Below are 17,752 nucleotides of genomic sequence, written 5' to 3' on the forward strand. Positions count from 1 at the left end.
TGATTTGTTTGTTGTTTTGTTTTTTTTTTAAGATTTATTGATTTATTTATTTGAAAAGCAGAGTTGAAGAGAGGGAAGATAGAGGGAGGGAGGGAGAGGGAGAGGGGGAAGGAGAGAGAGAGATCTTCCAACTGCTGGTTCGTTCACCAAACGGCTGCTTTCCCAGGCACACTATCAGGGAACAGGTTTGGAAGTGGAGCAGCTGGGCCTCTTTGTAACTCTGCCTTTCAAATCAATAAAATAAATCCTTAAAAAAAGAGATAATATACTCCTATGTGGAAATTAACATCATATTTATTTGATTTTTCCCTTGGTTTATTGGTTTGTTAGTTTACGTACTCATTCATTTAGTTTTGAGGGTTGGGGAGAGAAGGATCTTCCTGCCACAGGTTCACTCCCCAGTCACATGGAGTGGCTGTCAGGGCTGGGCTTGAGCCCACATGAGAGCTGGGAACATGATCCACATCTCCCATGGAGGTGGCAGGAGCCCAGTTACTTGGGTCATCACTGCTACCTCCCAGAAACTGCACTGCAGGAAGCTGGAGTCCATGCACCGCCAGAGCTGGGAACTGAGCCCAAGTAATACAATATGGGGCACTACATCTTAACCACTAGGTTACATGCCAGCTCCTCGATTTAATCTTTTAATGGCTGACACATTTTCTTGTTGATATGGTCCAAATTAAAACACTTTTACTGCTGTTTCATTATAACTTAAAGAGTAATATATTATTAAAAATTCAGAAATTACATAAAAGCATGAACAAGAAAACCAGAGTCCCCTACCATCCAACCACTCAGAGATAATCAATGGTAATATTTTATTTATATGCCTCTGGACATTACATCATGTGCATTTTTTATGTAAAATGTAAAATCTGGGCTCTTGGGGTGGTTGTCTGGTACAGCAGTTAATCCAGATGCCAGCCTGGGTCATCTACATCCCTCACAGGAGTACTGGGTTCAGTTTCTGGCTCTGATCTCAAATCCAGGTTCCTGCTGATAAGTACCCTGGGAAGCAACAGGTGATGGCTCAAATAATTGGGCCTCTGCCCATCCAGATGAGAGAACTGAACTGAGTTCCTGGTTTCTGGCTTCGACTCCTTTGTCTTAGGGACATCTGATAAACAAACCAGTGGATGGGAGCTCTCACTCTTTGTTTCTGTCTCTCTCTCTCCCCCTCCCTCTCTGCCTCTCAAATAAATTAAAAAAAAAAAAAAGTTAAAAGTGAGGTTCTCATGTGTCCTCCGTACTGTTGACACAGTTTAAATTGTGAGCTCTTCCTGCTCCCAGATCCCTTCCTTTCCCTCCTGGACTGTCACCTGAAAAGCTTCCAGAGAGCACAGCAAAGCAGGTGTCCATGTGGGCCATCTGTAGGGATCTAGAGAGCACGGGAGCTCCAACAGGGATGGCAGTAGGAAGCTGCCTGGAGAGGAGACCAGGAACAGCAGCTGGGACAGAGACTTCGGGAGTTCCAGGGAAACCAGGCACTCACGACGAGAATGATTCCGCACAGAGCCAGCGGCCGAGCAGGGCGACAAGGACATCCCAAAGGAACAGCAGCCTGAGCCCCAGGAAAGCGAGGAGGATTGGGGCAGGGGTGGCCATGTGCATCTGTTTCCTGTTGGTTTAGGAACCATCTCTGAAGTGTCATCCTCATTTATCATTAATCACCTAGATGAACTCTAATATGTGTCTCTTAGTTCTTCTGAAAGTCAACTGATCCTTTTGGGTTATAACTGCTTTTTACTATATCCAAATTAAAACTGAGGCTGCCATTAAATTTTTTAAGATTTATTTTTATTTATTTGAAAGAGAGAGTTACAGAGAAAAAAAGAGGGAGAGACAGAGAGAAGTCTTTCATCCACTGGTTCACTCTCCAAATGGTCACAACAGCCAGGGCTGGGACAGGCCAAAGCCAGGAGCCAGGAGCTTCTTCTGGGTCTCCCACATGATGCAGGGTCTCAAGCACTTGGTCCATCCTCTGCTGCTTGCCCAAGTACTTTAGTGGGGAGCTGGATCAGGAATGGAGCCAAGACTCAAACCGGCACCCATATAGGATGCTAGTATCGCAGCATTCTGTCATTAAATTTTGTTAATACAAAATTCGTTAGGTCAAACTGCAGATGGGGAAGAAGACTAAAAATGTTTAAGGAGTCATTAATTAGGGGTTGGTGCTGTGGTGTAATAGGTTAAGCCTCTGCCTGCAGCACCAGCTTCAGATATGGGCACCGGTTCATGTCTCGGCTGCTTCTCTTCTGATCCAGTTCTGTGCTAGTGGCCTGGGAAAGCAGTGGAAGATGGCCCAAGAGCCTGGGCCCCTGCACCCACGTTTGAAACCCAGAAGAAGATCCTGGCTCCTGGCTCCAGATCGGCCTAGCTGTGATCTTTGCAGCCACCTGGGGAGTGAACCAGAGGACGGAAGATCTCTCTCTCTGTCTCTCTCTGTCTCTCTCTCTCTCTCTCTCTCTAACTTTGCCTCTCAAATAAAAATACATCTTTAAAAAAAGTCATTAATTAGCTAAATTACATAGTCATGTATCACATATTTGCAGAGCACATACTATAACCCTGGCCAAGTTACATAACCTAGACAACTCTGTTTTCTCAGCTGTAAACTTTAATTAATCAAAGAACCTCTCTGAGGATTAAAGGAGACAATACGCATAAATTGGTCAGCATTGCGCATGGTAAGTGCTAATTGTTTTTGTAGTGATAATGACAATGACAATGCAATGCACAGCAACTACCCGCCCCAGTGCCAACATCAGTGTAGAGAATGAGCATCTCTTGGTTTCTCAGAAGTCCAATCAAATCTGTATTTCTTCTCCTTTCTCCCCTCCACCATCAGTGGATGCCCTCATGAAGTTTCTCACACACACTCTAGAAGAGGAACCTATAAGAAACTCTTCGAGAATCTGCTAACCTTTATTTACTTCTAACCCCCTGGCCTCCTATTTCATTTGTAATTTCTGAAGCCTTCTATGGATCCCAGACTCTTGATGAATACTGACGGATTTCAAACAAACGTGGAAAACTGAAATTCCCTCAAAAAAGACCTACCGTCATATGAAGGCATTAGTCGATGACTTAATACACAATTCCAGAATGATATCAGAGATGACAATTAATTAAAATCATTCCTGTAAATAATCCCTGAGCTAGACCCAAGTGCCAGACACAATAAGACGATGTCCGAGTTCTGAAATACAGTATTTTCCTCCCAAAAAGCATGCAGTGTTCAGAATCATGTGTGGTGACTGCCTTCAGCCGCACAGAAACCGCGTCTGTTTTCTGTAAGTTGTATCCTGCGAAGCAACTTGCACTGCCCGACAGCCAAAAGCCCAGCTTCTTGCAGAGACGTGCAAGTGCCTTACCCACTTCAGCCAAAGTTCGGATACAGGATTCCACGGAGGCTTTCTGGGCCGGGTTTGGCCAGGTGCAGTTGTAAATTCTGAATGCAGACTGCAGCAGCTGAATGAAGACGGGCTGGTGTGTCTGAAAGCAGAGAGAGGCAGGCAAGTAGTGCCACTGACCCATTTCCTCTCCTAATGCGCGCTCTATGCGTTATCAGGAAGGTGTGTCAGAGTGAAAGGCAATGCAAGCTTTGGCAGCTCAGTGCTATACAACAAACACCTCATTCATCAATCACATATTAGGTACCTACTTCATAATGGCCATCCCAGACCCTATAGAAAATTGATGATTTGCATTTTAACTGTATTCTTAATATGGACAAATATGGCATATCTCAAAGCTAGTAAGATGAAGTTAAATATATTTTAATAGGGGCCTGCACTGTGGTGTAAAGCCACCGCCTGCAGTACTGGCATCCCATATGGGTGCCAGTTTGAGTCCTGGCTGCTCCTCTTCCAATCCAGCTCTCTGCTATGGCCTGGGAAAGCAGCAGAAGACAGCCTAAATCCTTGGGCTCCTGCACCCATGTGGGAGGCCCAGAAGAAGCTCTTGGCTCCCAGCTTCAGATCGGCTCAGCTCTGGCCGTTGCAGCCATTTGGGGAATGAACCATCGGATGGAGGATCTCTTTCTCTCTCTCTCTTTGCCTCCACCTCTCTGTAGTTCTGCCTTTCAAATAAATAAATAAACCTTAAATCTATATATATTTTAATAACCCCTGGTTTAATATATAGGTGCTTGACTGACCGTTCTAGTTTTATATGATGGGCAAGGAGAAGATAAGCACTATGAACTATGAAAACAACTTCACCTGGTTCTAGCTAATAAATTTTTTTCCTAAGGAAAATAAAACTGCAATGATACTTTTATTAGAATACATAATCACTGTAGAATGTTTAGAAACCACAGAAGTGAAAAACATCAGTAATCCTACAACAGAGAGGTAATAAGTATCCTTTTTTTTTTTTTTTTTTTTTTGACAGGCAGAACGGACAGTGAGAGAGAGAGAAAGGTCTTCCTTTTTGCTGTTGGTTCACCCTCCAATGGCCGCCGCAGCCAGCGCACTGCAACCAGCACATCGCGCTGATCCGAGGCCAGGAGCCAGGTGCTTCCCCTGGTCTCCCATGGGGTGCAGGGCCCAAGGACTTGAGCCATCCTCCACTGCACTCCGGGGCCACAGCAGAGAGCTGGCCTGGAAGAGGGGCAACCGGGACAGAATCCGGCGCCCCGACCGGGACTAGAACCCGGTGTGCCGGCGCCGCAAGGCGGAGGATTAGCCTATTGAGCCGTGGCGCCGGCCCCATAAGTATCCATTTTGAAGATAGGATATTTACTGCCTGAGTTTTCTATTTACATCCACTATGCTTTGTGTTCTTTACCAAACAGGGATGTTCCTATGATCCCACACTGAAATTCTGCACTCAAGTAAGACCACATGATAATTCCACTTTTGCCTCAATTATTTTAAGAAGGTGATTTTTAATTGCTATAAAACAAACAATCCTACAGACATACCATAACATACTGAGCTGCACCTCTATCTGTGGATATTTGCAGTTGATGTCTAATTTTAAGTATTACAAATACTTGGATTAACGTCTCCTTTTTTCTTTTCTTTTTTTTTTTTTTCTGACAGGCAGAATGGACAGTGAGAGACAGAGACAGAAAGAAAGGTCTTCCTTTGCCGTTGGTTCACCCTCCAATGGCCGCCGCGGCCAGCGCCACTGCAACCAGCGCACCGCACCGGGCCTATCCGATGGCAGGAGCCAGGTGCTTCTCCTGGTCTCCCATGGGGTGCAGGGCCAAGCACTTGGGCCATCCTCCACTGCACTCCCGGGCCACAGCAGAGAGCTGGCCTGGAAGAGGGGCAACCGGGACAGAATCTGGTGCCCCGACCGGGACTAGAACCCGGTGTGCCGGCACCACAAGGCAGAGGATTAGCCTATTGAGCCGCGGCACCGGCCATATGAACGTCTCAATATACAATCCTCAGTCAGTTCTTTTCCAATCAATTACTAACCTGGAACTGCTGAGTCAAATGCCTACCCATTTAAACACTCGTGATATTATTTTACCACCTGGCAAGTAGTCCACATATGGATATGCAGGTTCTTATTCTGCTCAGAAAGAGAGGAAGATAATCCCATTTGAAGATGGGGTGTCTTTACTTAAATTTTCAAAAGTTCAGAAAGGGGCACAACAGTCAGTTATACAAGAGTGCAGCACAGGAGCTGACGTCCTGACCAGATGAAAGGCTGTTCCCTCCCAAATCAGCCGAGCTCACGGGACAGAAGGACGCTCAGTGTGCTCAGGTACCTGCAGGCTGGTACTGCTGTCTGAAAACGGAGAATTGAAGAAGCCGCTCACGATGCTCATGATGGACTCGGTCACACACTTCTCCAGGAAGGTGTCTGCATGTTTCCTGTCTGTCGTTGTGTTGCAAACCTGCAAAGGAAAACAAACAACAAACTTAACATTTTATCACAACTTTGCATTGTAGCGCAATACTGGAACCTTCCAAAAATTGAAATAGTTAATAACATTTGTATGGCAATCGAAAAATGTATTTATTATTTTATTTGAAAGGCAAAGAGGGGCCGGCGCCGCGGCTCAATAGGCTAATCCTCCGCCTAGCGGCGCCGGCACACCGGGTTCTAGTCCCGGTCGGGGCGCCGGATTCTGTCCCGGTTGCCCCTCTTCCAGGCCAGCTCTCTGCTGTGGCCAGGGAGTGCAGTGGAGGATGGCCCAGGTGCTTGGGCCCTGCACCCCATGGGAGACCAGGAAAAGCACCTGGCTCCTGGCTCCTGCCATCGGATCAGCGTGGTGCGCCGGCCGCAGCATGCCGACCGCGGCGGCCATTGGAGGGTGAACCAACGGCAAAGGAAGACCTTTCTCTCTGTCTCTCTCTCTCACTGTCCACTCTCCCTGTCAAAAAAGAAAAAAAAAAAAAGAAAGGCAAAGAGGAAGAGAGACAGTGATCTGTTTTCCATGGTTTACTCCCCAAATGCCTACAACAGCCAGAACTGGGCCAGGCAAAAGCCAGAAGCCCAGAACCCAGTTCAGGGCTCCCACATAGGTGGCAGGGATCTAACTTCTTGAAGCTTCCAGGGTGTGCATTAGCAGGAAGCTAGAATAGGGAGTGGAGTCAGAACATGGAGCCAGGCACTCCAGCATAGGATGTGGGCATCCCAGGCAGCATCTTCACTGCTAAACCAAATGCCCACCCTTCTTGTGAAGCTGCAGAACAATGCTTCTGCCTAAAACCCATTCAGACTGCATCACTGTGAAGTTCTCCTGCACATTTGCTTGTCATTTCAGGCCTGAACCAGAATTCTTTCACAGACCATCCCTGAGCCCCCAGCTCTTTCTCACTGATCCGCTTCTCCCTTCTCTTACACCCCCAGCTCCCCCTCCATGTCCAAATTTGGCCTTGTGAGAAGACACTTTTCCACTCAATGTGAAGGTATTTGAAAGTCATTACAAGGGGCTGGCGCTGTGGCATAGTAGGCTAAGCCTCTGTCTGTGGCACCAGCATCCCATATGGGCGCTGGTTTGTATCCCGACAGCTCCTCTTCTGATCCAGCTCTCTGCTATGGCCTGGGAAAGCAGTGGAAGATGGCTCTAGTCCTTGGGTCCCTGCACCTGCGTGGGAGACCCAGAAGGAGCTCCTGGCTGCTGACTCTGGATTGGTCCAGCTCCAACCATTGCAGCCATTTCGGAGTGAACCAGCAGATAGAAGACTTTTCTCTCTGCCTCTCCCTCTATCTGTAACTCTGCCTCTCAAATATGTCAATACAATCTTAATAAAAGAGTCCTTACAAGTGTAAGAAACCAGTGAGTATGATTAATGGTGGTTTTGTATCTCCATGCACTGTCCCTTTTAACACCTGGCCCAAAATGAAGGAAGTAAACACAGGAAAGATCTGGAGAGGAAAACAGAGAGGTCAGGGCAGATCCAAACCCTTTCCAGGAATTTTCATTCTTTCTTAAAGCAGAGACCATCTGAGAAGCAGGAAAGTCACACTGATGCCTCAGAGGGGGCTGAGCGAGCAGAGCAGAGCTGGGAGAGATGAGCAAAGGAGAGCCTGGTGCCTGCTCTGGGGTTCACACTCAAGGAGGAAGTCAGTCATTTTGTCAGGGTAGACAAATTGCAGAAACGTGACTAGAAACAAATGACATACAGTCGGGTGGTGATGAGACATGCAGAGACGAAAAGAAACCAGAAGAGGCCTAGGAGCGGAAGGAGGGGAGAGGAAGGGTGAGGAAGACAGCAGAGGGTGAGAGAGACCGGAACAACAGGCACAAACAGAAAACCAGGTGAGTAAGTACAGTGGACATCTGTCCCAGGGGTTCTTAGACAATCCAGATCTCTTTGTAGTTTCTTCTTTTCAACAGGTGCTCAATCAAAAGAATAAGTAATTGTAATTTAATGTTACATTTCTTTAAAACCTTTCAGGAAATTAAAAAAAAAAATGCCCTTCTTACACCATGTATCCAGTGTTTCAATCTGGAAAACCAGCATTTGCCAGATGGAGGAGAAAGTTGTCCAAGTCACTTCCCACATTACTCACCACTGGGTGCTTGCTCAAAGCCCCCAGACATTTGCTGTTTAGTCACTAGATTAACAAAAGGAACCTCTTTCTAGGTAAAAACATCCCTCAAAATCCTGAGCAGTAAAAATGCTGTGTTTGCAAAACTGTGTGAAAGTTATTTCTCAACTCATTTAGACAAAAACATGAAATAATTTTTCAAGATAGTTTTTCTGTCCATATCGATGAAAACAATTCCTCTTTGCACCCTACACTGTCATGCTGCAGATAGCCAAGAAATGTAGGAAGCCACTTTTCATATTAAATCTTTAAATACTATTCAGGGAAAAAAATCCTATAAACAGGGTAATATTTCTTTATGCTATTTATTTTTATCACTTCACAATAAAGATTCAAAATAGCTCATATAAAATTACATCATATTAAGTGATCTTTTTATGTATAATACATGTATCTTTAAAGTTTCAATGTTTGCACATATTAATCACATAACATTACTTCCTATAAAACATTTTCATGTACTGTCATTATCTAAACACTTATTTTAAAAGGCTATATTTATTCCATCATTCTAATGCACCATCATGCTTTAATCCATTTTTGGAATGAATTGAGGTAGATATCACCAAAATTACAAAACATTTTGTTATTTATTTTTTAACAAGAGATTTAATTTATTTATTTATCTATCTAGTTGAAAGGCAGAGTGACTGAGTGAGAGCAGAAGACAGAGAAGGAGAGATCTCCCATCTGCTGCGTCAATCCCCAATGCTCGGGGCTGCACCAGTTCAAAGCGAGAAACTGGGAATGCAATTCAGGTCTCCATGTGGGTGGCAAGAACCCAGTTAGTTGAGCCATCACTGCTGCCTCCCCAGGTCGGCCTGGGTTTGATTCCCAGCCCAGTTCTTGCTTCCTGCTCCCTGCCAGTGCAGACCCTGGAGGCCCCTGGAGGCCCCTGGAGGCAGTTTTCTACTGCTTGCTGGGCCAGTCCTCTAGGTTAATAAATTTACAGACCGTCTATGGACATATCAGATGTTCCCTCACTACCACCAACCAGCTCATGCTCTCAGGCTCTGGTGGGCTTCCGTGAATTTGAGTCACTGGCAGATCACAGAGCGGCGGACAGAGAAGCCATGTAACGCCTAACCTCTTCTTCCATCCCCACCTCCCTGCCCTTGCTGAGGCACTAGCAGTGTCCACACAGCTCTGGACACAGCTCCTTTGGGAGCCCTACAACGTCCCCAGGCTCCTCCCCGGCTGCAGTAACACTGTTCTGCCCCTTGTACTGCCAGGCGTGGAGGGGTAACTATTGCAACCACAGCATCACACGGCGTAACAAGGTGGTACTGGCCTAACAGACAACATAAGAAACACCTGTAACAATGCAGCATAACACTGCACCCAGTTCTTCAGTGTCCTGTCCCTTCCTGGCTCCTCTAACCCTATGCACATGCTTGGAGCTTGCCATGTGTTTGCTGCTGCAAATGACTGTTAAGACTGTAATCAATAATTACTTTTGTCAATTAAATTATGCTTAAAAGTTGGTTTATTTCCCATGTCTTACATTGCTAATAAGGCACTTCTCATGTAATCCTTTCATTCCCATATTTGGCCATGTTGAAGCAATTCAAACTCCTAAACCACGTTCCAAAAATCTGGATAATGACTGCACACTATGTATTAGGTTAACAGATTTCATAAGCTCTCTTCAGTTGTATTATTGTATTTGATTTGCAATCCTCTGTTCATTTCTTTCTTTTTCTTTTTTTTTTTTTCTTTTTTTTTTTTTTTTTTTTTTGGAGAAGATGCAGAGGGAGAGGCATAGGGAAAGGGAGAGAAGGAAGGAAATGGAGGGGAAGGGAGAGAGAGCATGGACCTACTGGCTCACTCCTCAAATGCCCGCAACAGCTGGAGCTGGTCTGTGCTGAAACCAAGAGCCAAGAACTCAATCAAGGGTTCCCATGTCGGCAGCAGGGACACAACTTCTTGAACCATAACCTGCTGCCTCCTAGGGCCTACATTAGCCAGAAGCTGGGGGGGGGGGCGGGGGGGCGGGGCTGGATTTGGACGCAGGCACTCTTGCATGGGATCTGGGCATCTCAAGCAGCGTCTTACCCACTGGGCAAAATGCCCGCCCCTAGAGAGCAACATCTCAGTAAATGAAGGCGGGAGCAGTCGCAGGGATGTGGCGGGAAGAGCAGCTAAGAAGCTGTCTCCACAGTCAGAATCTAAGCTCCTGAAAAGTGGTTCCTAGTCTGTCCTGCTCACCCCTGTATTCACAGCACCTCACACATAACAGGTCTTCTCTCTGCTGGATACACAAACGTTAAGTGAAATTTCTTGACACGATTACGTCTGAATGTCTCTGCTTGCATGTATGATGGCCTCCTTTCTTCTGCTGCTCCAAAAGTGACTGCCGTCCTCCCAAGGGTGCCAAACCACGCTAAATGCTGTCATCTATCACAGCTGCACTGTCCAGCAGAACTTTATTTATTTTTTTCTGTTTACAATCTATTTGTTTCAAAGATAGAGCTACAGAGAGAGAAGGAGAGAAAGAGAGACAGAGAGAAGTCTTCCATCTGCTGGTTCACTCTCCAGATAGCCACAACAGCCAGGGCTAGACCAGACAGAAGCCAGGAGCCAGGAACTCCATCCAGGTCTCCCACGAGGGTGGCAAGGACAGAAGCACAGGGGCCATCTTCTGCTGCTTTCCCGGATGCATTAGCAGGAAGCGGCACTGGAACCAGAGCTCACGTGGGATGCTGGTATTGCAGGCAGTTTAATCCACTGCTCTACAAAGCTGGCCCACAGCAAAACTTTCCACAACAACGCAAGTATCTGTGACGTCTGACAGCAGACACAGGAAGCATGTACACCCTGAGCAACTGAAATGGGGCTAGTGAATGCAGGAGCTTAATTTTTAAAGTTTATTTAATTTATTCCACCTTAATCTTTATTTTATTTATTTGAAAGGCAGAGACAGAGAAAACTTCCAACCGCTGATTCACTCTCTAAATACCTGCAACAGTTGTGGCTGGGTCAGACCAAATCCAGGAGCCAAAAACTCAACCCAGATACCCTATGTGGGTAGGAGGGACCCAGGACTCAAAGCCATCACCTGCTGCCTCCCTGGGTGTACATTAGCAGGAAGCTGGAACCAGTAATGGAGCAGGGACTCAACCCCAGTGCAGAAAGGTACCACAAGGGGCATCTTAATCACTCAGTCAAATGCCCCTTCCAGCACTAACTGAAATGTCAACAGCCATCCCCGACAAGTGGCTGTCCTATTGGACTGGGTGGCTCCAGTGTCATGGCATAGTTTTGATCATCTAGGTATAGGAATACAAACCTAGGGACCACTTCAGTTTTCCTCATAGACAGGAAAGATATTCCCATAAACACTGAAGGTTAGCCCTCACATTTATTTCAATTTGCATCCCTTTACTTCTGAGGCTAAATCTACTCCAGCACTGGCTTTCCAAGTCTTCTTATGTGAATCACCTGTCCATACACTCAGCTGGACGGCTGGGAATTCTAAACATTTTTGGAAGGTAACATTTTTCTTAGTATCAACACACAAGGATACTGATTGTCTGAACTCTGCCAAAAACACAGAAAAATATAAAACCGACAACAAAATGATCCATAATCCTACAAATCAGACAGAATTACGATAAACACTTTGCTATTCCACTCTTTTTGCTTTGCCATACACATTTCACATAACTGGATCAACCCAGATAACCAGCTTTGGATCCCTCTTTCTATCCTCAACACTCCATCACATGAAACATCCTGAAAAAATTCTCAATGACTCTAACATCCATCTTAGAGATAGACCATAATTTAACTATTCTGATAATATTAAATAAACTATTTACTAGTGTATATTATTATAAAAAAGTGTGCTGACCATAAATCCTTGAAAGTGCTCCTAATTATTTCTCAAGGACAGATTCTTGGAAGGTAAATGATTTGAATCATTAACAAGGTATGGAAGCAGCATTTATCCTCACTGTTAAGAGGATACACACAACCCATATGGGAGTGCCTGGGTTCGTTCCCAGTTCCAGCCCGTGACTCCATTTCCTGCTAATAAATACCCTGGGAGACAGCAGCGATAGCTCACGTAATTGGGTTTCTGTCATCCATGTGGGAAACCTGGCTTCAGATTCCAGCTTCTGGCTCCAGGCCAGTCCAGCACTAGCTGCTACAGGTATCTGGGGAGTGAACCAGCAGATGGGAGATTCCCTATCTACCTACCTACCTCCCTTCTTACCTATCTCTTGCTCTCTCTCTTTTTTTGCCCTTCTCTGTCTCTCACATAAGTAGCAAATAATAACAAAAATTTTTTAAAAAGGTATGAAGATTATTTAATGCATTACCAAAATTTTTTTCAGAAAAACTAAATAAAATTACAGTCTCAACAACAGGTATGCAAATATATGCTCCAAACCATCACCAACATTTTTTTTTTAATTTTTGACAGGCAGAGTTAGACAGTGAGAGAAAGAGAGACAGAGAGAAAGGTCTTCCTTTTCCATTGGTTCACCCCCCAAGAGGCTGCTACGGCTGGTGTGTTGCGGCCGGCGCGCTGCGCCGATCCAAAGCCAGGAGCCAGGTACTTTTCCTGGTCTCCCATGCGGGTGCAGGGCCCAAGGACCTGAGCCATCCTCCACTGCACTCCCGGGCCACAGCAGAGAGCTGGACTGGAAGAGGAGCAACCGGGTCAGAATCTGGTGCCCCGATCAGGGCTAGAACCCGGGGTGCTGGTGCCGCAGGCAGAGGATTAGCCTAGTGAGCCCCGGCACCGGCTGACCCATCACCAACATTTAATATAGTCTTTTCCCTCTTGTAACTTGGATACCTGAAAGCTGGATCTTAGCTTCTTTTGTATTTTTAATGTAACCAACAGAACATTTTTGGAAGCTTATTAACTATAAATTATGAGTGCCTGTTTTTTCCATTTTCTTATTATTGGCATTTTTCTTAGTATTTTAATTTTGTGATGATTATTACCCTTATAAGGTTACTACTCTTTTTAAAAGTGTACATTATTAAAAAGTCTTTTATTTTTATTTTTTATTTCTATTTATGATCTTATATATCTATTAAATTTTCAAAATGAAATATCTGTGATTTTCCTTAACTTCATCCACTGTTTTCTTTTTTAAATCACTGTGCACTTACTCCTCATGTAGGATCTCTGTCCTTAGTGTGCTGTACATTGAGATTTAATGTTATAACTAGTACTCAAACAGTATTTTTCACTTTATGTTTCTGTGTGGGAGCAACCTGTTGAAATCTTTACTTAATGTATGCTAAACTGATCTTCTGTATATAAAGAGAATCGAAAATAAATCTTGATGTGAATGGAAGGGGAGACGGAGTGGGAAAGGGGAGGGTTGTGGGTGGGAGGGACGTTATGGGGGGGAAGCCATTGTAATCCATAAGCTGTACTTTGGAAATTTATATTCATTAAATAAAAGTTAAAAAAAAAGATTTATTTATTTATTTGAAAGGCAGAAAGAGAGAGAGAGAGAAAGAGAGAGATAGCAAGAGAGAGAGAGAGAGGTCTTCCATCTGCTGGTTCACTTCCCAAATGCCTGTAATAGCTGGAGCTAGGCCACTCCAAAGCCAGGAGCCTGGAGCTTCTTCCAGGTATCCCACATGAATGCAGGGGCCCAAGCACTTGGGCCACCTTCTACTGCTTTCCCACGCTTTGCAGAGAGCTGCATTGAGAGCACAGCAGCTGGGACTTGAACCTGCACCCATATGGAATGCTGGCACTGCAGGCAGTGGCTTTACCCGCTACACCAAAGCACCACCCCCTTCATTCACTGCTTTTAAAACTTTCACCATCCAAGAAAGATAAATGTTTACTGCATTCCATCCATTTTATTATTTCAATTTTTTACACTTAGCTCTAAAATCCACTGCACTTCTTGCTATTACATGATGTGTGCTCATTTCATCTCAGATAACCAGTATTCTCAACAATCATTTTTTAAACTTAACTTTATTTATTTGAAAGGTGGAGAGAGAATTTCCCGTCTGCTGGCCCACTTTTAAGAACTGGGGGTGGAGGTGGGAGTGTGCCTGGCCGACTAGAGGAGCTGCAAGGGAGGAGCTGTGGGGAGAACAAGGCAAAGGGAAGAAGGATGGGGGCGGGAGGGAATCATGCAGGGCTTTACTCTGGGTGAGACAGGAAGTCACTGGTGGAATCTGGCAGAGACGTGATCTGAACCAGCTTCCTCCACCTGCTTCGCCACATCCCCCTCCCCCTCCTGCTCCCCTCCTCTTTGGTCTTCTTCTTTGACCATTATGGTCGGGACTGTTTACTGAAGGACTGAACTTTAGTTGTAAGAAATTGACACTTACAGATGACACGAAGATGTTTTGGCTGAATGACCAGAGTGAGTAATGGGATTGTCACATACTGAGTTGAAAGGAACAATCCTACAGCGGGCTTGGGACTGAATGAAGAGTCTGAGGCTGGATGGCCAAGAGGGGAGGCCGTGGCATCATTTAAATATGTGGGACTGAGCACCAGGGGAAGGGCCCGGGCTTCCACCAGCCTGGCAAAGAAGTGAGGAGAGAAGGTGCGATCTATAAGAGATGGTAGATAAAGAAGAACTGGAGCCCAAGGTTTGAGCATTGGATAATCCAGTATTTGAGAAGGAGGAGGAGAAACAGCCAGGACAGCAGGAGGCACAAGCAGCAGGTGACCATTTAAGGTCAGAATTGTTTCAGGAAGCACTGGCCAGTGACAATAAATGCTGCCAACAATGCACAAAGCAGAAGCACGATGTAGGACAGGGAGTAGCCAGTCCATCCCTGAGAAGAGCCAGATAAAGGGTCAGGGTGGATGGGCACCAGCATCACAATTCAGCACACAAGGGGAGAAAGAACACTACAGCCACTGACCACGCTTCCTAGAGAAGAAAAGTTACTGAAGGCTTCACAAGTCTTCACTTCTTTGCAATGCCAGCTAGTAGGGTCATATATAAAGAACTCTGGAAAATGAGACTCAGCAGTGGTGCCTCCACCTTTAGAAAGAAAAGAAAATGAATGGGGCCAGTGCCATGGCATAGCGGGTAAAGCTTCCACCTGCAGTCCCGGCATCCCATATGGGTGCCGGTTCGAGTCCCAGCTGCTCCACTTCTGATCCAGCTCTCTGCTATGTCCTGGGAAAGCAGTAGAAGATGGCCCAAGTCCTTGGGCCCCTGCACCTGCATGGGAGACCCAGAAGAAGCTACTGGCTCCTGGCTTCAGATTGGCACGGGTCCAGCCGTTGCAGCCAGTTGGGGAGTGAACCAGCGGATGGAAGATCTCTTTTTCTCTCTCTGCTTTTCCTTTCTCTGTTAACTCTGACTTCAAATAAATAAATAAATCTTTTTAAAAAAAGACAATATTCTTATACCTATTTAAAAAAAAAGAAATTACAAAAAACCTACTTAATCCTAGAAAATGCAAGAAAATGGAAAGTGTGGGTTTTTTTTTTAACTTTTATTTAATGAATATAAATTTCCAAAGTACGACTTATGGATTACAATGGCTTCCCCCCCATACCGTCCCTCCCACCCGCATCCCTCCCCTTTCCTACTCCCTCTCCCCTTCCATTCACATCAAGATTCATTTTCGATTATCTTAATATACAGAAGATCAGCTTAGTATACATTAAGTAAGGATTTCAAGTTTGCTCCCACACAGAAACATAAAGTGAAAAATAATAGATGATTTTTTTTTAAATGATGATGAAATCAGATCAGACCTATTGTCATGTTTAATCCCAGTGAGAGTCAAGTTGGGAGTTGATATTTTCTTTTCTTTTCTTTTCTTTTCTTTTTTTTTTTTACAGAGGATCAGTTTAGTATACATTAAGTAAAGATTTCAACAGTTTGCACCCCCATAGAAACACAAAGTGAAATATATTGTTTGAGTACTCGTTATAGCATTAAATCTCAATGTACAGCACATTAAGGACAGAGATCCTACATGAGGAGTAAGTGCACAGTGACTCCTGTTGTTGACTTTACCAATTGACACTCCTGTCTATGGCATCAGTAATCTCCCTATGCTCCAGTCATGAGTTTCCAAGGCTATGGAAGCCCTCTGAGTTCTCCGACTCTTATCTTGTTTAGACACGGTCATAGTCAAAGTGGAGGTTCTCTCTTCCCTTCAGAGAAAAGTACCCCCTTCTTTGAAGACCTGTTCTTTCCACTGGGATCTCACTCACAGAGATCTTTTGCCAGAGTGTCTTGGCTTTCCATGCCTGAAATACTCTCATGGGCTTTTCAGCCAGATCCGAATGCCTTTAGGGCTGATTCTGAGGCCAGAGTGCTGTTTAGGACATCCGCCATTCTATGAGTCTGCTGAGTGTCTCACTTCCCATGTTGGATCACTCTCCCCTTTATTTATTCTATCAGTTAGTGTTAGCAGGTACTAGACTTGTTTATGTGCTCCCTTTGACTCTTAGTCCTTTCATTATGATCAATTGTGAACTGAAATTGATCACTTGGAATAGTGAGATGGCATTGGTACATGCCACCTTGATGGGATTAAATTGGAATCCCCTGGTATGTTTCTAACTCTACCATTTGGGGCAAGTCAGCTTGAGCATGTCCCAAATTATACATCTCTTCAAGTGTGGGTTTTTTTTTTTAAGATTTGTTTATTTACTTCAGTATTTACTTCAGAGGCAGAGTTACAGAGAGAAGGAGAAACAGAGGGAGAGGGAAAGAAAGGGAGGGAGGGAGAAAAGGAGCAAAGAGGGGAATTGGGGAGAAAGAGAGGGAGAGGGAGAGGAAGGGAGGGAGAGGAAGGGAGGGAGAGGAAGGGAGGGAGGGAGAGAGGGAGAGGGAGAGAGGGAGAGAGGGAGAGAGGGAGAGAGGGAGAGAGGGAGAGAGGGAGAGAGGGAGAGAGGGAGAGAGGGAGAGAGGGAGAGGGATCTTCCATCTAGTAGTTTACTCGCCAAATGGCTACAATATCTGGAGCTGGACCAATCTGAAGCTAGGAGCCAGGAGCTTCTTCTGGCTCTCCCACATGGGTGCAGGGGCCCAAGCAGTTGGTCCATCTTCCACTGCTTTCCCAGGCACGTTAACAAGGAGCAGGATCAGGAGTGGAGCAGTCCCAATAGGGGATACCAGCACAGGTAGAGGCTTAACCTACTATGCCACAGCACCAGCCCCAGAAAGAGTGCTTCAATGTACATAAATTCTATCCTTACTCCTACTTCCTCCCTGCTTGATAAGTTCAGGGACTAAACGTCTGGAGCCATCTATCTGAAAGTGAAACACTGTACTTTGTCTTGTGAAGCAAGGACTGATGGGGCAGTGACACGACCCTGAGTGAGGTGCAACCTCCAATTACACCGTGGTCTAATTCCATTCCTCCAGTGCATCACTCACAGTATTGCTGGGCATTATGGGACCTCGACATTGATAGCAAAATTGGGAACATCTTCCAAAAATATATCGTCCGCGGCTAGCATGGATCATCATGCACTCCATGCCATGCGGTTTCTAATAATGACTGAAATCCCTGGACTTTGCAACAACCATCAGGTACAGGGCCACGGGAGAGCATCTGTGCCCAGTGAACATCAATTCCAGCTGCACTAACACATAGATCACAGTGGGCTGTCATTTAATGCTCTGAAAGACCGGGGAGCTACTTCTCATGGGTCTTACAGCTTTGCTGCCTCCCTAAACCTGGTGTATTACAGGTGTCTGTCATCAGGAAATCAGAACGAAACAAGTCTGTGAAATAATCTAGTGCCAGCATA

General features: G+C 45.3%; 1 protein-coding gene across 2 annotated transcripts in view; it reads right to left on the bottom strand.

The window, feature by feature from the left end:
- ITPR2 (inositol 1,4,5-trisphosphate receptor type 2) overlaps positions 1-17,752 on the bottom strand; it is a 536,947-nt gene that overhangs the window by 262,657 nt on the left and 256,538 nt on the right. For both annotated transcript variants that reach the window (XM_051850872.2, XM_051850873.2), the window contains 2 exons: positions 5,732-5,860; positions 3,378-3,498 (listed from right to left, as the gene is read on the bottom strand). In XM_051850872.2, the coding sequence (XP_051706832.1) occupies positions 3,378-3,498; positions 5,732-5,860 (250 nt within the window). The remainder of the gene's footprint in view (positions 1-3,377; positions 3,499-5,731; positions 5,861-17,752) is intronic.

Source organism: Oryctolagus cuniculus, chromosome 9 (genome assembly GCF_964237555.1).
Source record: "Oryctolagus cuniculus chromosome 9, mOryCun1.1, whole genome shotgun sequence".
Lineage (NCBI taxonomy): Eukaryota > Metazoa > Chordata > Mammalia > Lagomorpha > Leporidae > Oryctolagus > Oryctolagus cuniculus.